The sequence below is a fragment of the Platichthys flesus genome, chromosome 12 (assembly GCF_949316205.1).
Source record: "Platichthys flesus chromosome 12, fPlaFle2.1, whole genome shotgun sequence".
Taxonomy (NCBI): domain Eukaryota; kingdom Metazoa; phylum Chordata; class Actinopteri; order Pleuronectiformes; family Pleuronectidae; genus Platichthys; species Platichthys flesus.
Genome location: NC_084956.1, coordinates 16,272,975 through 16,300,926, shown reverse-complemented (window position 1 = coordinate 16,300,926; position 27,952 = coordinate 16,272,975). Strand labels below are relative to the sequence as shown.

General features: G+C 41.0%; 1 protein-coding gene across 2 annotated transcripts; it reads right to left on the bottom strand.

The window, feature by feature from the left end:
* Nucleotides 1–43: 43 nt before the first annotated feature.
* Nucleotides 44–27,944, bottom strand: klhdc3 (kelch domain containing 3). Of its 2 annotated transcripts, none has more exons than XM_062401337.1 (11): nt 27,807–27,944; nt 25,957–26,199; nt 24,234–24,410; nt 23,862–23,977; nt 23,705–23,776; nt 22,031–22,244; nt 19,479–19,565; nt 18,073–18,181; nt 4,841–4,914; nt 4,106–4,184; nt 44–2,664 (listed from the first exon to the last, which is right to left on the bottom strand). In XM_062401337.1, the coding sequence occupies exons 2-11, from the start codon at nt 26,108–26,110 to the stop codon at nt 2,598–2,600; spliced, it is 1,149 nt and encodes a 382-aa protein (XP_062257321.1). In that variant the 5' UTR covers nt 26,111–26,199; nt 27,807–27,944; the 3' UTR covers nt 44–2,597. The 2 variants fall into 2 exon arrangements, with proteins under 2 accessions (XP_062257321.1, XP_062257322.1); XM_062401338.1 differs by lacking the exon at nt 27,807–27,944 and adding an exon at nt 27,554–27,788.
* Nucleotides 27,945–27,952: the final 8 nt, after the last annotated feature.

Genomic DNA, 27,952 nt, shown 5'->3' with positions numbered 1-27,952 from the left:
AGACGAAGTCGACTGTAAAACACATTTAAAACTGGTCCACAGGTTAACAGCTCAAATTGTTTTTTTATTGATAGTTATAAAGCATATTGCACAGGAAGTCCTGACCCACATCAACAGAGTTCAGAGTCCCCTCAAAATTAAAAAGTTAAAATATAAAGTAAAAAAAAAACAAGCACAGGGGGCCTGCACCGATGTAAAATGGTTCAAAACACACACCATACTTTGTTCAGATCGTTTCCAAAGCATTAATTGTAACGAATTATTCTACAACATATTGTGAGGCCTACACAGCATACACTTCTTGGCATGACATCAGCTGGGTCACATACTACTGCTTGGCAAATAACTGTGCACTTTAATTTAATGCTTTTATTTTGGTGAAACAAAATTTGCCCTGGAAGGTGCCAAAGCCGCATTTAACATCACTGCCATTAAAATGTAATGCCGATATACTGAGTGAGCGCCACTGAGGAGTTTGTTTTTATGCAGTTATTTTATTTTTGACCATATTGTCTACATTGTCATTCACTTCACATTATATTCCTGAAAGGGTCTTGACTTAAAATACCATCACCCACAATCTTCAAGCAACAAAAAGACCAAACTCCCCAAATAAAAATAACTCCTACACCACACATCAAAAACAGCCATTTGGTGGCACAATAACGGCTTGATTTGTATACCACAAGTTATTTATATTGGAAATTTATGCAAGTGTGTGTGTGTATGTGTGTGTAGGCACACAGTTGGATTCCCTGTGGTTTTCCTGCATTACCTGTTGTAAAGTCCAAGTGACCTGGGTACTAAGGGATTTCAAGTGTGTGATATGTCCGTGTGCATTTGCAGTGCAGAGAGCGTGAGACTCACTGAGTCACATTGGCACCACTGGTCTGTAAATAAAAAAATCAAACTTGGCAAATGTCTCAAACTGTGGAGTCTGGGTAGGCAAGAGGCAGCATCGACATTTCTCCTCTCCTTAAGGCCCGACATGCCAAGTTTTGGCTTTTAGTGCAGTTATGTGGCAACTTCCACCTGCATCTAAGATTGTTTCACACTGCTTTACATGAAATACACAGATTTGTAAACAATTAGGAAGTAGGTCAGCGTTATTCAGTCCTGATGTTTGGGACCCAAGTCAGATTCTACTGAGCCGATTGGGGACAAAACTGATAGATCAAATGTTAACATCTGGCAGGACAGAAAACAGCAGCACACACTGTCCCAGAGACCAGGACTGATGCAGCTCAAGATTGTGTGCGTGTGGCAACACGGTTCCTGTTCTAATCCTAGTTTTGCAAAGTTCAGGGCTTTTCTACTGTTACAACAATCATCCATGGTAAGTGTAAGAATGACACGGCAGTGTTTATTCTCTTAAATGTCTCCTGCCTGTATTTGTCATCGCCAAGTTGTTCATTTCATCCTAAAAGCGAATGACTTCAAAAGAATGGTGAAGTCTGGTGATATTCGACATTTTCTTATTGTCAACAAAAACCAAAACCAACGTTTGTGAATCCACAGCTTGCTATTTCCTATTCTGTAGACTTTCAACATTGTACAGAAAACAAAAGACAGAAATGATTCACAGAGTTGCAATGGGTGACAAGTTTCTTCACAATAATGAAGAAATTAAGTCAATCACACATACACTTTCATTTGCCGAAATAGTGTCCAAAATTCCTCTTTACTCCTGTTAGAGTAACACTAAAAAACGACAGTGTCCAGCTGTTGTTGAGATGTTAATAAATACTGAATATCTTGATTTCGTTTTATTGTAGTTGTAATTATTTTTTAATAATAAAGTGTGGTGTTATAACATTTTAAAAAGGACCACCACCATTCCCATGTTTTTTACGATCAATGAAATAAAAACCTGAATAAACATCAACAATTTGAGCTTTCCCATTATATTTTCAATCTGTGAGTGTGTAATCCAATAACAAGATATGATGAAGAAAAGCCAAGCATTGAAAACCAGTCAAACAACCTTTCACAAGCGTTATACCCTGACATTGTGGTACTTGATTTTCTCTCCTTGCATTTACCGGAGTAGTCAGGTTAGCTCCTCCGTATACTGCTAACAATTATTACATTTGCCATAAATAGACGTGGTAATTTTCCATGGTTTTAGGACCGAGATACAAAAACTCTCAACCACCTCAGTCTCTTCAGAACAGAAGGTTCACATGTGTTTCTTCTGGGAGCTCAGTTGAGTGTCAACAAGAAGGTTCACTCTCAAGACCTTTGGCTGAAGTTCTCATCTCTTCCTGTGCTTAAGATTCGAAGTCTATGATTATCATAGGCTGATTGGATTTTTCTAGAGAGGCTAGAAAGAAGAGAGAAAGGATGAGCACGTGTCAGCGTTTTTGTCTCACATAACCACCGTCTTATCAAGAGTAAAAATATCCTTGGACATGTTGAGAGCTTGTGTTGTCCAAGGAAGTCATAGGCAGGGCAGTTTGGTCAGTAATGAGTTTCACTTGAAGAATGTGGAAAATAAATCCAACACAGATCCAAACTCTACAAAAACAGTCCCGGTCTCAAGTTGATTAGAAGGAGAACGGCCCAGCGTCCTGAAGCAGAGCTCAGGTTCAGTAGCATCAACCGTGGGAGGAGAAGATGGGCCTGCTGATGTTGCTGTTGGTGGTCATGGCTGCCAGTTCCCACCTGGAGTGAACAAGAGGGAGAATCAGAAACAGAACCTTCAATCTGCAGGAAGACCAAGGCTAATAAAGTGGGGTTTTTCCACACTGTGATCAACGTTACTCAATAGCAGGTATAATCGTGTTCTCAATAGCTTTTTCTGATTCTTAATTTTTTTTTTTTTTTATATTTTGAAACATCCAAAACGCAAAAAATTGTTGCATTGCCAATCAAAGGATTGCTTGACATTTGCTCTCACCCTGAGCTCCCCCTTGTACCCAGTGAAGGGCCACGATGTGGACCAGCATGAGAGGAGGCTGTAACACGAGAACTGGGAGCAGGGGCTGACAACAAGCTCTAGTGCTGACCTGATGACAGGTCAGAGGTTGAGCTCCAGATTGTTATCACTGGCTCTGGTTTCACACTCACTCCCTCTCAATTGCTTTGTTCGTTTTCTTTTTTTCTGTTGAGTGCGTGTGTGTTTAAGAGGGGAGATTGGCACTGGAGCTGGAGATGCCAGCGAGGGGCAAAGGGAGTCTTGTGACCCCAGAGAAAACTCTCTAAGGGTTAGGAACACTAAAGTGGGGAGCGTGCAAGGTGGCAGAGATGGTGCGAGAGGAATGAGAGGCTAAGAGGGGTAATTAGTATCGAGTTCCACGTGGAAAAAACAAACACTTTAGTGTAACTTCTCCGTTTCAGACATACTTGTCTAATGAGCTCGACAAAATATATTCATTACAGACAATTAAGAAATGGTTGAATACTTTGAATGGATGGATTGTGCGATATATAGAGAGAAATATTCAGATTTTAATGAATATATATTTACAATACGAGTCTGAACATTTCAACATTTCATTCCTGAAAACACAGTTCAGACACATTTTTTACCTTTGGATGTTTTTTAATTGAACCTGAACAGTTATTAAATGTGAGGAGATGTTTGATAACACTAAAGTGGTGCCTCAAGCTTCTGACTGCCTCTGAAATAATATCATATCAAGGTTAATTTCTAATTTGTCAGTAAGAGGAGGAAAATCTGTATTATCAGTTGAGTATTCAGTAAGTACCAGTAAAAGTATTATTTAAGCTCCTTGAGCACCACCTAATTTATAGTATTTTTAAAAGAGTCAAATATACCTACCTGCAACTGAGAGGGTTGTTTCTTAGCATTGCTTATAAATTGTGTGTTTTTCATGATTTCACCATAATCACTATTTTTCTCTGAATGTCACTGCAGAATTTTATGTCAAAAATACTCAACTTGAACACAGACTATGAAAGCTTCATGTAGACTATGTTATGCACACAAGTCTAAAAAATGTAAGTCAAACAAAAGCATGCACTGGTTAAATGACAGAAAATCTCTCCTAATTGGCCTCTTTTTTCCGAGATGGCAACAATGACGTGCATAATACAAACAGTGTGAATGAGAACATGTCAGTTCGAGGACAAAACAGCACACCTGAGATCATGTGGGAGTCCCGACTGCTCCAGACTGTACTGAAGAACAGCTATTTTGCATAATGTCTTCAAATTAGGGCCTGAAAAGAAGAGAGGAGAAAGCTTTGTGAGTAACGGACTAATCATAGACACGAGGTTAGAGCTTCTCTCCAAGATGTGAAACTCATCATGTTTTTTTTAGATCCTACAGCAGAAAAAAACATCTGAAACAAACAGAATTCACGTATGAGGATATGAACATTATGACGAATTGAATCTTATTATAAACATTCTTCCTAAAAATAATTACAAACGTCCTCTCAATAAATATACCTGTCATGACTGATACACCATATGGTCAGTGATAAACAGTGCGACAGCACACGTGCACGTGGAGGCGGTTGCCACAGGAGATGCCACCGGGCACTGCCAGTCCCATACGGCCCCTGTGTAAGCCCGCCCACACAAACGCTAACTGTGACCTGACTGCATTACAGGCGGCTAACCCAGTGCAGGAAGGATCTGGCTATATTTGGTAGTCCAAGAGACGGAAGTGCCCCCAGTGATTACACAAACTAGGGCCAAGGCCAGGCTCACTGGACCAGGTGAGACATGAAGCAGGGCTGTGAGGAGAGTAATAGCTCTATGAAATGTATTGAGGAGACAATACGTCATCTTATTTAACCAGGCATGTTGGCTGAAAATACTGAGGGGACATTTGTGGATTCATGTGGAGGATAATATCAGGGATACTTACTGAAGTCTAAGATATACAGGTCTGAATGATCCATGAGGTTAAATTCATCCCCCATTCCTTGCTCTGGACAGGGACTGTTAAAAGAACAAAGAAGATTTTTATTGGGTTACAGCCGTCAACATTAAATATAATGATCCTGTTTACTCGCAAGTGGCCAAGTAATGTTGAGTGTGTTTCCTCTAGTATGAGCCACAGAACTTGCAGAGGCTGTAATTGAATCTTTCTTTTATCACTAAAGGTTCATAATCAGGGAGCCGCAGATTGTTCTCAAAACGAGCAGCACTGCTCACACAGTACTCTGCTGTCCTTATCATTGGCTGGCATGATTTAAGCCGACAGGAAGTGGAGCACTGTGGTGAGACGGCAGGCTGGTCCGTGCTGATAGTCTCCCAGAGCTGTGCAGCCCGCTGATATCGCTGCACATCTGTTTTCTAAAACACATCCGAGCACACACACCTGTGACACTCCTGAGCTCAGGAGGCCTCGCAGCCTCACAACTCACTCAGTCACCTTTGTAAGAATCAATTAAGACGCATACGTGGTATTTAAAAACACAAATGAAAGTGACAGGCTGCAGCCTGTGGAGCTGAATTTGATGTACCTCATTGCTTTACATTCATAATAACAGTGCACAAACTAGAAACCTGTCCAGATTAGAAGACAGAAATGCACATTATAGTTTTACACCACCCAGAGGACAGATTCCACCAAACAGGTGCTTCCACTAAGCAGTAAAGTGGCTGAGAGTGAGGATATCTCTCAGGCAGACTACCTGAGGGATTTGCCAGATGGATTTGGTCTTTAAACTAACTCCACAAAATGTTTTCTGTTGTGCATGAACTGTCCACTGACCGTATCACCTTCAGACACCACAGTGCTGACAAAGCAGTTCAGAAGAAACAACTTGATTTGAAATAAGACTTGGTGATAACATTTTCATTTGTCATCAATAACAATATAACAAAATCACAACAAAATCACAATATATATATATATATATATATATAAATACATCGAAATAATGCATATGCACTGTGAAAGCATTGTGAGGAGGTATAAAAGAATTTAACATTTTACAAATCTAACTCAGATTACTAATAATGTGACATAATTATCGATATTTGCCAACATGAATATTTCAATCTTGACATAACTTTTGGCCATATTGTCCAGCATTTCTTTAAATTTCACTCATATTTACCTTTTCCTTCCATCTCTTCTCATTTCTTATTCTTGCCCTGCCCCATCAACTGTGCTGAGTTACTCTCTCCATCTCTGTCTCTCTACCCATCAATCTCTATTCGTCTTTTCCCGCTGTCCTCTCTATTGCGTCTCCCTTTTGCTGCGTGTTCAGGATGTTGTAAGGGTTTTACGTTGCTAATCTTCCCTAAACAAACACTGGGGTGGCTTAAAGCGGCCAGGAGAGGTGCAGAGCACGAGCGCAGTCGTCCCAGGGGGCCAGCTGGGGAAGTCATTACGTCCCCCTCCCCAGGAGGTGGTCCAATCCAGGCTTACAGCACAAGCCTTTATCAGAATACCCACAATCACTGAAGCCCCCGCCTCATCATCATCATCATCAGACTGTCTACTCCTGGATCGGCAGCTCACTGCTGTAATAATACTGAGCTGATTAAATGGTTTTCAATTCTGACTCATTTCAAAATCAATAGAAACCAACTACTGAGGACTTTAACATCTAGTAGTGGTATTACTGTTGATCACTACAAATGCCACTTATTGGATAATTAAATGAAGGTATTTATAAAAGCAATCATAAACCCTTATTAAGACAAACCCCTTGAGACGTTTGACACTTTCAAACCTTCTCTGTTTGGTCCGGACCTACAGACTTTTCTGTTAAGTCCAAACCAAAATTACAGGTGTCAAAGGTACCTCTGACAACGGTACATATCAACGCACCAAAATGTTGTCTGGACAAAAGAGATCCTCTCGGTCTGGATCAAACGCAACATGGTTTGAATCATCTTCGGGATGATTTTTATTTTTTAATAGTTCAAACCTACGGATTAAATGCAGAAGGTGGCGACAGCATTAAAGAAAAAGAAGGAAAGAAATGCAAAGGGCTCATAAGATTGCTTGTAGTCATTAAATTATATAATGTTAGAATGAAAAAGTTCAATGTCTGAATTTAAAACACAGCGACATCAGGTTCACAACCGTCTACAAACCAACCAATATTGAGTATACAGATCATAGATGCAGCCCATGAGGTGTACAGGACGTACACTTCAAATATATGAAGCTTGGGTCGGACCCTGGTCTGGCCTTTCAGCTGTGAGAACGTCCTAAGTACGACTGAAGCGTTCATACACAGCAGCATTAGACAACAGTCGGCTGCTGGAGGCCACAGTGCTCTGATAAAGCATCTGTGGCCGACTACAGCCGGTAGTTTTTGATTCTCTGATGCGTCGGTAGTCAGTGACTCTAGTTGGTCCCTATCAACTCCTACTCACACATTCAGCTTGTTAAAAATCATAACTGTCATTATGAAAATGAAAATCCTAATACTCTTTATTAGCTGGTGTATGAGAAGAAAAGACACAAACATCCACAGACTCCATAACAGAAGCAAAGAAAAGTAGCATCTCTATCTGAAGCACACACTGAAGTAGCTTTCAACTACTGTGCAAGCCCAAGGGGAGAGAGGGTACAGGCCTTGGATGCTGACGTGTGAAAGGTTGGAGATAAGAGGATGCTTTACCAAGAGCAACAAGAGTGATGAAGATTGCATTCCCTGGAACAAGGCTTTCTCGCATGCTCATGGATAATGACGGGCCGGGTGTGAAATTCGACAGAACATTACAGAACGGTAATGTTTTATTGGCCTTTGCAGCAGAGGACGAGGCTGCAAAGGGACAAGGGGACGGTGCGAGGTGTCTGAAAGAGTGGCAGTATTTGGGAGCGGGGGAAGTCACGGTGTACGACTTTATGCGTTGTCCTCGTGTTTGACGGGTCACTTTGTTACTCGATCAGCAAAGTATCACTATGTGTGAAAGTGCTCCTCCCCCTACAGCAGCAGCGGTTCCCAGTCTGAGTCCTGACTGATGCCGCTCCCCCCCACTAAAACAACACTGGTTGCTATTTCAAACAACACTCAATGAGGGTGTCTAATCACCCAATTGCCAGTCCTCTCTAGAAATGCACTGCCTGCTCCACCTCATTATCTTCCCCACCAAGGTCTAGGTAGAAGAAAGAGCTGTCCTAAAACTAATGAGGGAGCACCACAGAGCCTGGGAACACTCCTGACTCTCTGAAGTAGCCAGGAATTTAACTGCCTGCAAATGACTTTCGGAAAAGGCTATACTGCAAAGAAAGTGACGAGAAAAAGATTGAGAGTTAGAGGAACTCCATCAGCGACACCTTTGCTTTCCAGTTCTGCTTTTTAAGTCTGCTTTCAGCAGCTTCATTGGCTGCATCCTCATTCTTGGGACTGATAGGATCTGCATCCCTTTCCTCTCTACACTTCCTACCGAACTTTGGTCCTTCACAAGCATCTAGCTCACAGGAACTCATCATACACTACAACTTCCTTCAGGGGGCCTTATCAGGACAACCAGACATGCATCAATTTATTTCAGCAGCACTTTGATATTGGGTAAAAACACAGGGAGCCGGCTGGGAACAGCTGGTGATGGTTCAGTAAAAAGTGACAGCAATTTGTAAATGTCTACATAACTGCAGAGCGCAAAACCAATGATGGGTAAATGGATACAGGCATATTAGACACAGAGAGGGACAGCATTTTAAAAATAAGATTTATATAAGGTTATAGTGTATCGTGTCCACCTTAGGTGTCTGAAGGAGAGGTATCGCAGGCAGTTCCTTCCTGCAACAGTAAGACTATTCAACCAGCTCTGCTCCGAGTAAAAAGTACTTTCACCAGCATTATGGGCTGCACTTAAACATTTTAAGTCTCAACTGTGCAATATTCCCTGTGTTACATTCATCTGTCTGTGCAGTATAAACAGTTGATGTGCAATCCATTCACTGTAAATATCCTCACGGCATATATTTCTTCCTGTCTTTACACTGTATATATTAGTTTAATAACATTCATTTTGCTATATTACTTACACTTAAGTATTGCATGTAACTTATTACTTGCTGATGGCTTTTTGACTCTTGCTGCTTTAACACTGCACATTTCCCCATCGTGGAACTAATAAAGGATATCTTATCTTATCTAAACTGCCATTCTCTATTCAAGAGAAAATTAAATTGAGCTGTATGTGGGATGGCATGAATCCATGATGAAATTATTGACAATTTCAAGTAATTTACTGAAGTAGCCAATTACATCACAAAAATGATTTAACTTTCTATGTTTACTTTCACTTTTAAGGAAAATTGTTTAGGTTCTAGGATCATACAGGTGATCACTGTATTGTTAAGGAACAGCTTTGGTGCCAAACTTTCTAAAACAAATCCTTGGTTATCACAGATCGATGGGTTCCCGTCCATTTCTTCTGGCTTAATCTCGAGGGTCTCACCTCATCTTACACAGCTATCTGTGCCCCCTCCTGGGCAGTGGCTGGACAGTGGATTAAGACCTGTAGCTGCCCAGACATAAGCCCCATGTAGTGATTAAGATACAAACTACAGCTGGCTCCCCAAAAGAGACGCTTGACTTCAGATTAGGCTGAAGGGATGCTAGGCTCTAGTGAAGCATGCGTCTCCAATTGCAACCACAAAATGTAGTTGGACTTGGTGGTGGTATTGGGGATAAGGAAACTACCCTACAAATCTCAAGCAGATACAAATGTGGTCCCTTTCATCGTTATCAAGCTGCCCATAAAACTGAGGAAGAGGACGTCAAGCAGTGCTTCAGGGCCATGAACACAGCTGGTTTATATAAAGGAGAAGGTCTCACAAGGTTGAACTATATAGCTGGCAGATACAATTGGGAAAAATACATTACTTCCTCAACAGCTCCATCCTGCAGATCATTAGAGAAGGACTCAAGGTCAGGTACACAATAGGAACTACTGATAAAGACATATTAGCTATGGACCATAGTTTTAGTAGAAGTACAGTTATGGTTCATGCTTTCTTTAGAAAGACTAATAACTACTTTTGCAGACCACATAGTCACATTCTGCTCAATAACTGTTGCTACAACTGCATAAAAGTATTTTCCTGCAGATCAGTATAGCTTAAACACGACTTGCTGAGGGTGAGCTGATAGAAACATTATCTGTTAAATCATTTTGCCGATTTGTTTAGTTTGAAATCTTCACTAGTCTACATAGTCTGATACTGTTCAGCAGAATTGACCTAAAACTACCAGGAGGTGTTTCGGTTGTGATGACAGCAGTAAATCAAAAGCTAAACTAATAAGATTAAAACATGTCTCACAAAGCGTCACCTATGCAGGCTGTTTATTTGAGCTGCCGTGTAACACTCAACCCCTATGACACCTTAAAGTATACAGCCTGTTAGTGGGTTAAGGAGGGTTAAGATGCAGATGAAATACTATAATGAGCATGTCTTTGAAGAGTAAATCACTGTATTGCTGCGCTGCCCCGAGGTCTTGTCCCGCCACGCGCTGGATGCCCCGTATCCCGTGGGGGTCACCTCCACTGTTTGACAGGTTTTATCTCGGCCGTACGAAGCACACACACACACGTTTGCAGACAATTAATAAAGGAAACTTCTGCAGCCTGCCCTTTGACACCCAAGGCCAAAAGACAACATGTGTGTGGCATCAAAATCTATGGTGTGTTGATAGACATGTCTCCATGGAGCCATGTAGCACTGTGGCAGATTCAAAGTCATTATGGGCTACAGTCAGAGAAGGGGCTGATATTTACGTGCAACAATAAACAAAAATCTGAAAAGACAGCAGTTTTTTTGTTTTTTATGAAATACAAAGCAAAGACAATGCTTTTGAATTAATTCTCCCCGAGTCCCATGTTTAGTCTAACATTTGAACTGTCAGGTCCAACAGTGATAAGAAGCCACACTTAAACCAGCTGGACTATCACACCAGCAGCCCTTTTAGCCATTGATAAGGTGCACATTGGTCTTGTAAGTGATATCGAGGCACCAGACTTTTGACCTTCCTGATCTCCTAAACAAAAGCCACTGGACTGAAATTGCTGTTTGGAAATGACCAGTGAAATTCCACACAGATTAAATATCATGCTGAGATTTAGGTGGATTAAAAAAGAGGTGCTGCACTGGGATGTTTTGGCTACCAGTGAGATTACCTGCTATGTGGTCTCCCTCCTGCTCAGAGTGTAAAGCAGCCACACACACTCTCCATACCTGAATATTCAGTGCAGGAAAACTGTTTGAATTTCACATTAAAACATGAATAAAAGAGACACATTAAAAAAAATATATTTCTACTCATGTATTTTGTATAAATGTAGTATTTTGTACTAAACCAGGATAATGATGGAATATGAGTATCAAGGCTGGCAAAGCCACCATTCTGACGTCAGCTCAACAAGAGGAGGTGAGTCATGAAGTCATGAAGTAATTACATCCAGATGCATCCAAACACAATGAAATGGCAAACTACAGAGGGAAATAGAACATGATGGAAGGGCGGGGGTGTATGGCCTATGATCAGGACAGATTTTTAACAGCTTCTATAATTTGACTTCATTCTAAAACAGGCAAAGTGAATCTCAATGACTGTGATATTCTATTCTAAGGTTTGTTAACATGTACATGTTAACAGCAGCTGAAATTGAATAGAAAAAGAAATAAGGACATTTAGTTTTGTTGATGCAAAGCACCCATACTCAGACCAATATCTTCTAACATCCAAAAGCTAGTGTTGGTATGCCTCACATCTGTTTAGGAAGGTAAAGTCTAAAAGTCCAAGCAAAGAAAATTAAATGCATTTAAAATGAGGATCCATAACATTGGCATTTTTGCTTAAGACAAATTACTTCAACAATTAAAATATTATCAATACTGCTGTCACTAATAGATACAGCTCTAATCCATTGGATGCAACATTGTGACACAACGCAACTTTTTTTTCCTCATTTTGGCTATGAAACACAAATGTTAAATATAAAAAGCTTAAGAGACAATGAGCAACATGCTGCCTGTAGGAGGCAGGGGTATTAAAATAGCAGCATCTATAGGTGGTGACAGCAACATGTTTACATTTGCAGGTCTGAGCTGGCTTTACTACCAATTTTCTTTCCTACAGCTTAGTTAAATCTGTATGTTAAAATCTAATCTGATCAATAAAAAATAATGTTCACCCTCAAAGAGAAAATGTGGTTGATTCATGGTGTCCCCCTTCCACCACACACTATGCAGCCGTTGTCTGAGCTAGTGTGAATGCAGAAAACAACTTGTTCCTCTCTGAGCACAGCGCTGACTTCAGAGAGACTCATCCATCGCTTAAGGACACTTAAAATGACAGACACTGGTCCCTGCTGCTCACAGTGAAAGGCAATTAAAAGTTCTTTAGAAAACTCTCATCATATAAAAACAAAAAATAGGCACGAAATCTCTACTCTACAGGTGACTGGGATGTTTTAGATCCTAACGGGGAAATCCTCCGGAAAAAAGCAAGGCTTCAATTAGACTAACATTTGAACACAAAGAAATGATTCATGATTAGTTTACAGAGAAATACCTGGTAAAATATATTCATCTAATGCAATTAGGGATTAAGGGAATACACGTTGTCATGTCCACGTAGTTTAAGAGCCACTGCCAGATTTCCCTTCACTGTCTGCTCCCAGCATGCCAATCTGTCATGTCCTTGTTCACATCCTGCCTCTCATAAGCTGCCCAAAATACTCCCCGATTTAGCCCAAACTGATCTTTTCATAAGCAATTATACACAGAGTGATATGAATGCCACCCATGACAACTTCAGTTCAGCAGGATCAATATTCAATGAGGCGCCGTCTTCATGGATAGCTCAATTTCAGTGGAGTTCAGTTCCTCAGAAGGTGAAAAGGGGGGGGGGGGGGGTTAAGCAAAGTAAGATGGTGATTGCTTCTGATGCTTAGGTGAAGGTCAGTGCAGGTGGGGTTAGTCATGCACGGGTCGTCCTTCGTGGGGCAATGAGCAGGTCTCAGTAAATGAGTGTAGCAGAGGTTCTGGGGGTGTATCAAATTGCACTCCGTGAGAAACAACGCCCCCTTAGATCGTAAATCACTGACGGGCCAGAATTTCGCGCCTTTCTGCAGCTCAGCAGGCCTGTTTATACTGACGTAAGTGGCACTCGATAGACTGCCACTAATGCCCAGACTGTCTCTCTCTCTCACACACACACACACCCATTCACATTCTAGTTGCATACAAACTAACATCGGTCTTTTTTAACCATGGGAGACTATGTTATACTGTTGATGTTTGTTTTACAAATATGTCACACCTTAGGGTAACATCCAGTCCAGAGTGTAACCCCTTTGAAAGCGGAGGGTTCTTGGACTTAATAGTTTTATTGTCCTTCACTTAAGTGATAAATTATTCCTGTACAAATTCCTGCGGGTAAAATAAGTATCATAAACTGGGAATAAATATCAACAGAGGGGTTCTGCTTTGGATCAATTTGAAAGGCCAACTGACCCCAGCAAAACAAGATGTGGACCATAAATTTCAACCCAATTTCCTTGGCCCACCCACGAAAACGAGGAGCTGCGCAAAAAAAACACAAGCAAGGTGTCCAGCGATTAATTCACGACGAACTGGACGAGCGTTTATCAACTGCAGTGAGACAGACACCAATAACTTTCTGCCCCGTTAACTGCTCTCATGTTGTTAGGTCATACAAAAATAAACACAGAAGAAAAGGCAATGGCTGCTTTTAAATATAACATTCACACTTAATAAGGGTGTTTCATGAAAAAACACCTCAACTCAACCAATATAGGATACTTTCTTAAACCGTTTGTCACGCAATTGGAAAAAATATTTGGAAAATTGGGTCAAGGAATTTCCAGAGTTTGCCTTTCACATGTTAGAAATGCAGTAGGAGATGTCAACAACAGCGTCAGCACTGATCGCCAAAAGCTCTCTAATCTCATTGTCTTTCCAGTTTCTTCAGTGTCTTCTACATTTCTTTCTCATCCTGAGATATTTGTTTTCTTTTAGTTATTCAGGTTTGTTTCCCACTGGCACCCTGTGATGCTCCTGGACTTTTTCCTGCTATATTTGCACATTGGCTCATGGATATTTTTGGAAGATTTTACAAGGGGGCTGGCAGGAAAAGTTCCAGAAAATGCCAGGACTTGGATATTTCTTACATACATCCCCTCAAGAAAACGTCTGGAGTTCAGTGCATGTCTGAGAGCGGCTTTAGTAAAGACAAGAAAACAAACAAATGAGTGTTCTAAGATGCTGCTTGGAGTGTGTGTGTGCACATGCTTACGGGAGTTCCTGTGTGTAAGAGGCTTAAGTGTGCTCATGTAAACAACAAACGTACACTGCCAGTCCGGAGAACCTGTGTGGCCAACTTGTTTAGAGTCTGCGAGGATCATGCTCTATTCTATACGGTAACAGGAAACAAAATCGTGTAGGACTTAAAACAACAGAGCAAACTCTGTACTACAAAACACTCTACTACACAAAGAAATTAACATTATCTCTTAATATCAATACTCGATGAGCATCAGCTTAATGAAGAGAACTTTAATGGGTACCAACTTTCTATAAATAAACAAAATAAAAAATATCTGCTCAAACTCTTAAACAGGATGTTAGAGATACTGTTTGGTATTTGACTTCTTCCTCTGCTCAGCCAACACCCTTCATCAATCCAATGGCCTCTGTGACACTTCCTCCACCAGCCCCAGCCCTATCGGCCCCCAACAGGAAGTCATGACTTTTTAAAACCCGTCCTGGACTAATCCTGGCGAGAAGCCAAACAATGCCGAAGAATCTTTAAAAATAAGCATCGTCTTAAGCTCTTCCTCTTTTTCTAAAAAGATTTAACTTGACTAACCTGACAATAGTAGTTACGACCATAAATATGAAGTAGTCTTTTTAAAAAAGGTGTGTGTTGTGAGATATAATTAGTGTTTACGAACTACACAATGCACTTAAGGATTACCCTAAAATGCTCTGTTAGATGATACTATGTTTAATTATCATTATATATAATCACAAACAGTTAAATGTTAAAATAATGATCATATAAATTACTAAATGATTACCACAGCTGCTTCAGGGTCACAGCAGACACACATTAGAGACATGGTATCCTTGTACTGTTCTGTATTACCCTACTTCATGTCCTCCCTCCTCACTCTCCCGCTGACCTGCACTAACTTTACACATTAACAAGAAAACACAACATTTTTTGGGCAGTTCAACTTCCACACACAATAGGAGAGGAGACAGAAGCGATGCGGACAGCCAGGACATTGTGGTTAAAGTGACTGGAACAAGCCGGATTCATGATCAGACATCATTGATTAATTACTAAGTAAATGTGATCGTTCTTTGTTTGGGAGAAGAGCGACTGAGACAGACACACACACACAAACACCTGCAGATTCCCAAAGGTTATGAACACAGTGTTTTAACTTCATTGTTGCAGAAGAAGCGACGGCTTGTTTTTCCATGAACAAAATATGAATTCAGCAGGTTTTTATAAAGATCAGTGATCATCAGATCAGAGAAAAGAGCAGAGTCTCTTGTTGACTGGTGCAGCGTGATGCGCCCGATGAGTTGCTTCTGCAAAGAGGGGCCACTTGAATACAGTAAAGGCTCAGATCAGTGTTTTTCACCATACACGCCTTAGTGCATTGATGTAAAATAGACAAATAATAAAATCACTATTGATTTTATTTTTTATTTTTCAAATGTAGGTGGGGGGGGGGTAGCCGCACTGCCCCCGCTGCTATAACAATCCTTGAGGAAACACTGGACTCTGCTGCATAATGGATGAGTCAAGATCACACTTGTGTATTAGGGGGTGTTCCTTGATATGGTGGCCACTGAAGCAATTAAACTACCTAACTCAGCGGCAGCCAGATGCCTTGAGGACTTGAGGCCATGTAGACGTAGTGGGAGTGAGAGGACTCTTATCCACAGCCTCCCGGTCTTCACTATCAGGTTCTCCCAGCGGGGTTTGCCTGATAACAGTAGCCCAGGTCCCGCACTACTCTGCACCATGCTAATGCCATTAGCTACCTCATTACTCCACTGGCTGCTGTCCTATCATAAGCCTGTCACCAGCCTGCTTGCACCTCACCAGCTACCAGCCCCCGGTAACCACTACTGTCTCATGGCCGGCCAGGGAGCCGCCGCAGACTACAGTCTATATGAGCCAGATTCTAAGTTTGGCATATTGACAAGAAAAAGAAAACAAAAACACAGAATGTTGTTTGTTTGAAATCATGTGCTTTACAAAGATTATGCTGACAAACAATGAAAAGCATCAAGAATATAAGAATCTTGTGTTGGTGAGGAAAGGAGATGTTAACAGTTCTGGTCTCCAGCAGACCTCTGAACTGATTTGGCAGGTTTTTCTTTTCATGGCACACTGTTATTTTAACAGTAGAGACATTGATGTGCATCTATTGTATAGGTTCATTATTTGCCCATATCAGCGCACCTTCATTAAATAAACCTGCGATACTGATACTACAATGGAAACTGCAGTGTTCATGTTTGTCCTTGCCAAACGAATGACAATAATGGTTGATTACTATAACTGAATTACATAGCTGCTGTACGACAGTCTCAGAACTTGAGTGAAAGTTAAAAAGCCTTTTTAAGATAAAAATAATATCCCATAAACACACAAATCACTCTCTCTCACAGACAGAGAGACACACTAACTCAGCTGACACCTCTGAACTGCTACAGTTTAAATTAAAAAAAAAATGAGCACCACAATATCAGTATTGATCACCACATCATGATCGATATTTCTCTTAAATAAGTAAAATCTTTTTTTATAGCTGCATGCATTCATTCATAATTCAGCTCGTCTCTTTCTTTCACGCTGACACACACACCAACACCTGCACTCACACACACACAGTGTCATTAGACACATGTTTAAACTCAGACTGAGTAAAAACAACAGAATTCATAAACCTAGGCAATGTATGGAGAGCTGCAGGAGATGGAAGGGCTCACCCGGTTTGGCAAGATTCGGTTTGCAGTACGCAGGAAGAATGATAGACACATGGAGGAGCAGTAAATTATTATTATTATTATTAGTGTAAATCTACTACTTTGATGGACAGAGGTATTGTCACCAAATATGTAGTTAATAAGTCACCTTAACACACATCTTAATGCTGGATTTAACGGTAATGTTGCAACAGTAACCTATGGCTGCCTTGCAAAGGTTCCACATGGTTGATATTTTTGTTACTTGAAAGGGAAGCTGTTGCCATTCTTCAACTTATATATAGCATGATTGTTAGTGTTTCTTAAATAAGGTTTGACCAACTTCTGGAAGAAGCACAGCCAAAAAGCTCATCATAAATCATAATTCTAAACCTAAATCTTGAAACTTTTACCTTTCTGCAAGTTTTTTTTTTATATCCTGCAGAAATGACTCGAAACCAATGGTACTTGGATTATGACAACCTCAGTTTCAGCCTTAGAGCACATTTTCTGTGAAAAACCCAACATCTTTTCAAAATGTATCAAAAATTTAAATTTGAGATGTTCTGAATATTTTCTAAACAAGGCTTGCACAGCCAAGACACTGAAAAATTATAATACACGAGTGGAACCAATAATGTTCTGCTCTGTATAAGAAAACGATGTCTGAGCGCTGGCACATGATGGTTTTTAATCACACGCCTGTATAAGAAATAGATGCAGGGACAATGAAATAAAAAAACAACTGGATAAATGAATCTTGAAGAATTCAACTGGGGCTTGATGATTGTAAACCTAAATTATAACTGTTTTCACAACAGAACATTTAGTTGAATGCTCTACTCCCACAAGACTGTGTGCATTTTTATGCGTTTATTCGTCTGTGCATTGAAAACACTGTAGAATTTGTTGTGTTGCATGTGTTATTTTCCATGCAGGTACAGCATACAGCTGTTGACACTCAGAAGTTTCTATTTTCCTTTGGAACGAGAGGATAATAAGGGCAATTAACTGTTCTGCAGCTAGATATTACCAAAGCTTATCATTCAAGACTCAGAAAATGTTATGTAAGAGCTCATCTTAAGAGGAATTCTACCGAAAAAATTTCAGTTTCTCAGAAAGGAGAAAAATCACATTTCAAGTAGTAATATATTGTGCCTTACCTTGTTCCTCCAAAGAGGATGATTCGATCTCCCACAATACAACAGCACTGTCGTCTCCGCGGGCAGGGGCCTTTCCCTATCGGCTCTACTTTCTTCCAGGAAAAGGCTTCTGTTGTGTGTTTACATGAGACAAGAAATTAGTTGAAATAACTATATTTAGACACAAAATCATTAAAAAATTGACACATATACAACTGGCTAACTTCTGTCAGTAAAACTTCAGATTACATCCTTGTCTTAAATAGTCAAAACAGAGGGATATGTGTCACAACAGATGTAAACACAGCAGTTATACAATCTCATAGCTATAGACTGGAGAAAATACCCCTTTTTGCTCCATGTAAATCAAAAACTATTGAATGTTAGAAAAAAAAATTGACACTGTTGGACACGTGAACCTTATAATATTTGTTATCCCAACAAACCGAAGCTCCCCCAAATATTTGTGTCTGTTTAAAAGACGGTTTTGCCTTTTCCAATAGACAAAACTATATCTATGCTCCCAGCCATTTTAAGTTACATAAACATACAAATGATTCACAGTGTACCAAGGGAACAGGGATAGAAAAAAAGTCCTGACTTTATTTGAATACAGAATTTAGATTTCTGTAGAGCATCATGAGTGACAAGGTAGACGTAGTCTCAGTTGCTCCATTTAAGGATGAACTGAGGAGCCTTAAACACTCAGAGCCAACTGCATCATAGCATCTCTATGGCAACAGGGCATTCAGACATACAGTGGATAGTTAGCACTATAACTAAGGTGCTGCCATCTAGTGGACTGAAAAATAAAAAAAAACTAGTGTAAATTCTTAAGAGCAGAGACCAGGTCTGTGTAGATAAACCCTGGGATGCAACACTCCACGTTTATGTTTTATAACTAATGCACTGGACCTCAAGCTTGTGTCAGGAGCTGTATTCAAAACTCCAATGTCTTCCATAATGCAAAGGTACTCAATATATAATGACATCAACACCATATACGACACTATATTAAAGATGTGCTGTGTTGTGCCAGCTATATCAACACTATACTTTGTTGTGAACACAAGGTTTCTTCAGGTAAACACATGAGCTGACTTGAGGATCAATCTGGCAACATTTGTAAGAGCAAGCAAAGACTCCAGTGACTAAATTATTTTTAATTATTTCCATCACTTTTTCCTGTGTGTGTGTTTCTGGCAACAGACTGGGTTTTTCATACAAAAAGGGGAGCTGCCTGCCAACATCACGAGTCAGACAATGCTACAATAAGAGAGAAGAGTATTGTCTGCATCAGTCTCCTTAGAAGAATGAGGGGAACGTGGGTCAATGCCAGCTAACACTGCCAGTGGTTCTCTATGGAGGTAAACATTGATGGTAGATCAAAAACAAAATTACTACTCTATAAATAAATATTGAATCACCTGGGTTGAATTTCCAGAGGTCGTTGAAGTGCTGGTCCAGGCGAGCATTGTATCCTCCAAATACGTACAGCTCTCCTTTGTAGGAAACTAAATAAAAGAAATCAAATTTTGATGACATCTGCAGCACAATAAACGGATCCAAAAGGATTTGTTTAATCAGAGAAAGTGGGGGAAAAATATACATTCTAGTACTAAATAAATGCAGACAGAACACCTGAATGAAACAGAGTCCACACTGTGCCACACACAAAAGAACCTGGGAAGAATGAGGCTTGCAGTGCATTGACATGACCTGAAACTGTCTTATCCTCCCACAACCATCTGACAACCTAACAGTGTTTGGCACCCGACACAAATTTTTGTCCAGGTGGACATCAGTTCAAAGCTCACTCTCCCAGTTGTCACTCGACAGCTTGCAGAATCAATGAAGCGAGTCGATTCCTCATTCCTCTCGTATAATTATTTTCTCTGACATTTAACATTTTGCAGACTTTAGTGTTTTCAAGCTATTCACCTGTGACAAAGAAATGTTTGGGCTGTGGATTTTCTTGTTATAATTCTGCAGTTTAAGATGTCAAGATACACTAAGAACTTATCTGCATGCTACAGCAGCCTCCAGAGACCTCTGCTGGTTAAACTGCACTAACAAAACACTCAAAATGCTGATTAACTCTTGAAGAGTGTCTACAAAAAGATTTAAAAAAAAACTCATATACATGATACATATACATAATAAAACACTGCAAGACTGTAGGTACACTAGTACTCTCATCATTCAGAAATATTAGCTGTAATGAATGAGCATGTATTTAATTACCCCTGAAATACATGTCATATTTCCTTTCTCTCTAGGGTAGTGGATAACTCTATTCACAGGTTGTTTTCATTCAGTTTACGCTCTGCACAAAAATGTCATATGATGGCAGGGAAAACCATGGTGTTTGGGGAAATAAATAATAACAATAAGAAAACCTGAAAATACTGCCATAAAATCCTCTTATAAACATATGTCTAGCTATTCCATCTAAGAGAGACATATGTTAGTTTTGAGACAAGAGCCAAATCATTAACCTCATCCAGTAAAAAAGATCAAGTGTTTCATTACACCCAGAGTTTATTCAGAAATGTGTCCATCTGTTGTTCCCTAGCAAATAATATTCTCAGTTATTGCTGCTCCTCATATAATCTCACATAGCCAGAAATATCACCACAGTGCTGCGTCACCTGCAGAACACTGGTTGCACCATTATCATTCTGTTATAAGAGAAAAAAAATACTCTGGCTTGCTGCCCAAGACAATCCCTGTCTTGGGCAGCACTGAGGTCAGGATGCAACAATATTGCAAAACAACACAGCTTAATATCAGAGAGACCAATCCCTCAAGCAATCTTCTGACGTGCCTGGCAACGCATGCAGCCACATTCTTTTTGCTGTGTGAATGCAAAGGTGTCCTGGACCACTCTCTAAACTGATATCCTCTGACACACTGCAGTTTTACATTACAGCTAAAACATTTTTAACATTTTCAGTGTCCATACTTTGATTTGTTTCTGGCTAACGCCACAATATCTATCATTACCGACCCATAATTCATACTTTTCCGCTCAGCTCAAAAACGGACATAACAAAAACATTGACATCGGACACATCTGTAGGCACACAGCTATATAATAGAAAACAAATATTTCCCTGTGAAAAACCTGTGACAAACACATATAAGAAACCTACATCTCCACAGAGGAGTTATTCCGTCACTTCCTGCCTCTGTCAGCTGCACCCGGCTGCTCCACCTCTCACCTCAATAATGTGGAGAATTTGTTGCTATTGTGAACCTGTCTGTGCAGAGAACCGATGCTGTGTTGTGCATGTGTGAGAGTCTGATAAACACTGTAGTCAATTCTCTGGGTTTTACCCGCAGGTCCTGTCTGAGAACAGGAGAAAGATTTTAATACCAGGTGTGAACACATGTACTTAGAGCAGACCCCTTGTGATCAGACCTCTCAGAACAGATGTTAATACCAGGACTGAACAGGGCCAGAGTGCAGGTTAACAGCTTGTGTGTGGCTATGTTTTTCTGTAGAGAGGGGGATTGTGAGCACAGAAACAGGTTGGAAGGGGAGGAGAATAACTCCTGAAATGGCAGCTTTATACAGACAGTGTACATGTGTTGAGTCAGACTACTCTCCATCAGGGTTTTTCCTGCATAGAGAATTGCGTGCCGCCTCCGTCTACCAACAACATTCTAATGTAAACCGCTTAAAGTGATCGAGTTTGTCCCAGGCCTAATTCATTACTATAAAGGAAGTGCATAACTTCTGTATGATAGTCCCAGAACTTTAGGCAAAGGTAACGGCGCCACATACAAAACACACACTGCTGCTCGGTCTGTCTTTCTCTCTCAGACTCAGCTGACGTCTCTGACTCGCTACAGTTTAAATGTTAATTTGTTTGAAATTACACCACAATATCAAACTACACACACACACACATTTTTAAAAGAGATAACCACAAAGTTGTTCAGCATGGTAACTTAATGTGTGTTTGTATCTTACAGGCTGAATGACTCCTGCGTCCGTCTGGCGAAGGCTGTGTTGGAGGGGTGCTCATCCAGCAGTTAGCCTCTGTGTCGAACACTTTGATCTTGTTGCAGTAGATCTCGTTGTCGGAGTGGAAGGGACCAAATCGGTCAGCTCGACCTCCGAACACAAACATCTTTGTCCCGATGATGGTGGCTGAGTGAAAGTCTCTCCAGCGCGCCGGAGTGCCCTGTTAGAAGACGACCGACAGATAATGTTGAGATGCCATAAAGTTTCAGTAGATAGATGGAGCAGGACCGAAAGAGAGGACAATGCATGTTACTGACATAATTTAACAGCATACTTGAGTAACCTGAACTGCACCACATGAACTAGTTTTAGTTTAAATCTCTCCAATGTCTCAAAACTAACTCACTATTACCCTTGATATATACACTGATCAGCCTCAACATTAAAACCACTTAGCAATTTCAGGGCTGTGACTGATGCGTGAATACGTTAAAGCTTCAACATCATACTGGCAAACATGAAGCTTTACAAGCAACTTCAGGTAAACAGCGACATCTAGTGGACATACAAGGACAGACTCAATTCAAAACTCTTCTAACCTTTTCGAGAATAACCTGCTGTTTTTTGGACATTGTATACTTGGCTCTGAACGATAATGCAGCATACTCTGTCAATAATAACCATAGATAAGCACATACACAACAGTGAAATGCGACCTGTTCCCAGTGAATAAAACTATGATCAGAGGCATGGGTCTATTCTCTTTGCATTTAGCTGGTGTGCAGCCACAGCAAAGCCTCTCACAAGCCTTCCTTTCCAGAATGTGCTGCCATTGTTTTCTAAAAATTGTATGCATGCAAGACGGCTCTTTATCAAGCTTTATAAATAGAGCAGTGGGAGAAGTAAAACAGCAATGTTGTGTAAGCTATAAAAATAAAGTTAAGATTAAAACTACTATATCACTGTGATCTAGAAAACAAAACCAGTGAAAAAAATAACACTTTTTTGGAAAGTTTTATCAAGGGAGTTACAAACCAAATGTACTGAAAATAAATTTAGAACAGAGTCACCTTACAGAAAATAGGATTTGAGTAGAAGCATAGCAACTACATTTGTTCTCCAAAAGGAATGCAAGTCTGAGAACATGCAAATAAATGAAATGGATTATTCTGTCACATGCACTCCTAAATCTGTAAGCGCCATACTGTAATCTCCTTGACAACAAAATGTTATCAGTGAGGAGCTAAGAATCTGGGCTGGTGGTGTAAGTCCTTCCTCCACCTAGTCCACCATGGGGAAGGGAGTCTATATTTAAAATACATTTTACTAGAGCTTATCACATGAGCAGGTTGACAGCATACAAACGCAAATGGCATTTCCCAAAACAGGAGTGTAAATAATCCTTGTACTTGGCCACCTACCAGGGCGCCGCGTCACACTGCGGCCCCTTTGTATCCAGCCAATCTGACCACTGGACGCTGGGGCAGCAGCACTGCCAACCACGGTAATACCCAGTGGTTGGTTGATCTCCTACAGTGCTTTGAATCTGAGTGTGTTGTGAGCCCATTCTATGTTTGTGTATCTTTGAAAACAAGTGCATTTTGTCCTTTGAACTTCTGTACAGGAAGAACTAAAACATTTTTGAAATATTAAAAACTGGTGACTGCAACTTGAACTCACTCTTGCATTTATTAAGGACCAGACCATGGTGTTGGTGTCCAGCTTGTGGATGTCATTGGAGAAGCAGTCAGCCTAAAAAGAACAGCAGAGATTAATTAAATTGTGATTTATTGCTTCAGAGAGCAAGTCTCGTAGCTGACGAGTGATAAAAACTCACCAGCTGTTCATATCCTCCAAATATATACATCGCCTTCCTCAGGACGCTGGCGGAGTGGCCATCCCTTGCCCCTGGAACAGCCCCCGAAACCTTGGGCGTGAACCATCTGTGGGTGCCTGTGAAGCGGCAACACTTTATCGTAACTCTAGGCACTCTTTAAAAAGGACCAAACCTCTTAGTTCACAGTACAGACGTTACATTTGAGTCCCCAGCAGTGGAAAACCCATCACAGATAAGCTGGTGGTAAAGCTCCCAAAAGTAAAAACATACATGTTTGCTATCCACTATCTTTAATGTCCAACAGGTACATCTCCAGGATTGGCAGCCTGAAACTATCATTTAACAGCATGAGGTAGATGCAAGTCTACTTACTGACATCGAAGGCATAAAGCACATCGCAGGCCCCCTCTGTGTCGTTGCGTCCACCCCAGAGGTAGATAGAGTCATCCAGCAGCACAGCTGTGTGGCCGTAACGCATATATGGCACCTCATAGGCCCGCTCATGGCCTGCCATCCTCACTGGAGGCAACTTCAACCAGCGCAGAGACACTGAAGTACAAAACAGCAAAGAAAGACAAAGATATTTAATTCGGTAAATAGAACGAGTGCCACAAAACTGTGTGTCTTTGCTCCCAATATCTCAAAAGGTGTCAGCTTCACACTTGGAATATTGTTAAGGGCTTAAAGAAGTGTAGTGTCGAAGGTTGTTGGGACTTTGGGACACATGATGAATTCAATATGAATAAACAGTTGACCAGAGAGTGTGGTTACGACAATGACATGTTCACGACAACAGGCCCAAAACAACTGATTCTTTAGTTTAGGGTTCTGCATACTGAGTTGAGCCTCCAAAAAATCTGTGGTGCATTATCAAGTTTCTGCAGACTGAGTCTGAGTCCAGCCATCGGCCCTTACTTGCCGTGGTTTAATTATTGCAGGTTACTTTTACATTATCAGAAAAAAAGCGGCAACCAGCATCACAACAGGCACTGCACTCGTAACTACAATATAAAAAACGCAGCACAGTGATAACTCTGTTTTGAGAAATTCAGCTTCGAGATTCAAAGGAATAACAATGTTAAAATAAGCAATAATAGTCCGATAACAACTCAGAGCTGCATGTGGAAGAATTTGAAACATGAAACACAGTAGTAACATTTAATCTGTTATAGCATTTTAACCAATGCTTTGTATGATGAAATGTAATCTAATGTCATCAAAGAATAAACTGCTTAGATGCAAGAGGGTTTTCTGTGTCGAGAACCTCAAATCAGTAAATAGTGAAGTAAACACAAGTAAAGAAACAGGACAAAAAAAGCCAAAGACAACAGGGTCTGCTGACAAACAGACTTCAAAGAGCAGGAGCACAAAGCAGGTGACAAGAATAACTGGTGAGACAAGAGCTGAGGTGCTCCCATTTTTCCTCTATCAGCCGAAAGCATCTTTATCAAGGTTCGTTTTCACAGATCTTTTCATGAAGCAGCACTAGCGGGTAGGCACGAGCGACTTTAGGAAGTTATAAAAAAAAAAAAACATATTGCAGGTGGCTGACAACACGGAGGGAAAAAAATAGGTTGCAAAGAAGAAAAGAGAGCAGTAAAGTCCAATGTAGAGCAACACATTTAAACTAAACACCTGAGTTTGTGAGATAGCGATGGAAAAACAACCAACAGAGAGATTTCCACAAACCGCAGTGGAACATGGGGTTTAGCCAGCTGTACAGAGTAACTGTTAAAGTGGTGACTGTTCAAACGAAACACATTCTCTTATCCTCTTCCTGTTTTGAAGATAGTATTTGCCTGCTTCAATATAGATACAACATAAGGCATTAGGGAGAATGGCTTTTCACTTACTTGGCCCATCTTTCTTTTGTACAATATTTTTTATATAAGCACAAAACTATAGTTGATGGGTTATTTTAAATAATTGTACATACACATATACACTTCAATTTGGTTCTAATGTAAAATTCATACACTTCAGGGTGCTTGAGGCTTTTCTCGTTATTGTGAAAAGGTTTTAACCATGATTTCAAATTCAGTCTTCCCAGTAAATCCACAACAAACTTAGATACTTGTGAAAAGTTCCCACCTACCTGTGTTAAAGATGTGCACATCAATCTGACGGAGTGTCTCGTAGTCCTCTCCGGAGCAGTAGCCTCCAAAGGAGTACACTTTGTGGCCCACAGCCACAGCAGCATGGTTGACTCGCCGCGGCCCTCCTTCTAGGTGCACTGACCAGCGCAACATTCCACGCGCTAGCACCTCTGTGACCGGCGAGTCCTTAGACCATCACTTTGTTGCACGCCCGGACCCCATCAAGCCAACGCCATCAAAACCTGTGATCATGCAACCAGAAGGAGTAGCACTTTAATGAGGAGATCTGAGGGGCAGGCGGGGAGAACACAAAACGGAACCTGTTTGTCCTCTTGGGCTGAAGAGTTGAACTTCTCCACTGTTGCTGACAGGCACACAAGCCCCTGTATTATCTTTGCTGGGTGGGTATTTTAAGAGGTGCTTAGACCTACACCTACCCTCTGTATTTCTCTCTGCTCACTCTTATCCCTGTGCCCTCCCACTGCACAACAAAAATGTTAAATATAGTATCCTGTAAAAAACAACAAAGTGCTTCCCTTTTAGACATTACCAAATGAATAAATGTATTTTATCAATATTACACAAACTGCTTCAGATATTAGATAACAATAAAACACTTGGATTATGTGACAGAGACCTGAGTTTGACTTTTAATGTTGTGAGATTGGCATTGCTCTCGCATGATTGGACGGTCTTGACAATCAAACGTATCCGATGAAAACTAAGAACGCCTGAGGAAAGATCTGCAGCTCTTCATTTCATGCCGGTTTCTAATGTAACCACAATTCCTACAAAAAGTATAAAAGTATATGTTCAAACTCATGAAAACCAAGTAAACCCACTTCTTGCTAAACCCCATGTGCTGCCCCCCCCCCCTCTTTAGCCCCAGTGACTCACTTTAACACTGACCTCCAACCTTTGTTTGCTCTTAAAAATAAACCCCCACAAGACCATTTCACATGGACCTTTCTATTTCAAGATCAGCCTTCTGTGCAAAACAACACGGGCCACATCCAGGCAGCAGGGAACGGTCTCAGTCTACACTTTATTATAGTAATCGTAACCCCCCCCCCCCCAGGGCATTCTGTCAGAGCTGCCGTGTAAACTCAACACCGCGCTTGGCTGCCTCAACGTGGTGTCAAAGTTGCCTGATCCTTGCTGCGGTGAATCCGTTTCCAGTAGTTTACCCTGAGCCCATTGAAGAGCGTCTCTCCCATATATCAGTCTGTATCTTCACGTGAGAACAGGGCCATCTTTGTGGGAGCCCAGTTGGGGACAGAGCAGCTTCGACCCCCCCTGAACTGGATATTGTTGCTGTCAGATGACTCGATTAGTCAACTTCATAAAACAGATGCTTTGTACAAAATTTGACACGAATAACAGACACGCAAATTATTGAACATGTCTCAGTTATTGGGGATCCATGGTCGATAAAGCTGATCTAAACCCGGTGACATTGTGAAGTTACACGGTTTCTACAATAGTTGACGCCTCATACAAAAGCTAGCCGACGTTAGCCGTAGCCCAACTGGGACAACACACGTCCATAAAGACACAATGGCTGACACCCACAGTGTATTATCTCATGGCACCAACCTTAGCAACAACCACGAGTATCGGCAGTATCCAGCTGTTTGATAGCCACCTGCCCGGCAGGAGGAGGAGGAGGAGGAGAAGCCGCTGCTAGCTAGGCTAAAGCTAACCTACAGGAGCTACCTTGCTTAGCTGTTAGCTAGCTAACCCGCACCGGGAGGAAGACGACCCGGCAAACAGTTGACACTCCAACGACTTTTTCCAACCCGGCGGGTGAACACACAGTGTAAGCAACAGGGGGACGTGGTTTCAGTACCTCGGCAGGTCGAGCTGTGGTTGCCTGGTGTTCAGACAGGGTAGTGCTACCAGGAGCTATCCCAGACCGAGCGAACTACTCTCTTCTACCGGCACTCCAGGAGTTCGATACACATCGAGCCATCCAGGAAGTAGCCACATCCACCG

Bases quoted from the DNA above. Each gene is read 5' to 3' on its own strand.
- klhdc3 (XM_062401337.1), bottom strand. From the start codon at position 26,110: ATGTTGCGCTGGTCAGTGCACCTAGAAGGAGGGCCGCGGCGAGTCAAC. The intron at 19,566-22,030 runs GTAAGATACAAA...TCTTTTATTTAG, and splicing joins ACGCAGGAGTCATTCAGCCT to TTTCCTACAAAGGAGAGCTG. The intron at 2,665-4,105 runs GTGTGCTGTTTT...TGTTCACTCCAG, and splicing joins GGACTCCCACATGATCTCAG to GTGGGAACTGGCAGCCATGA.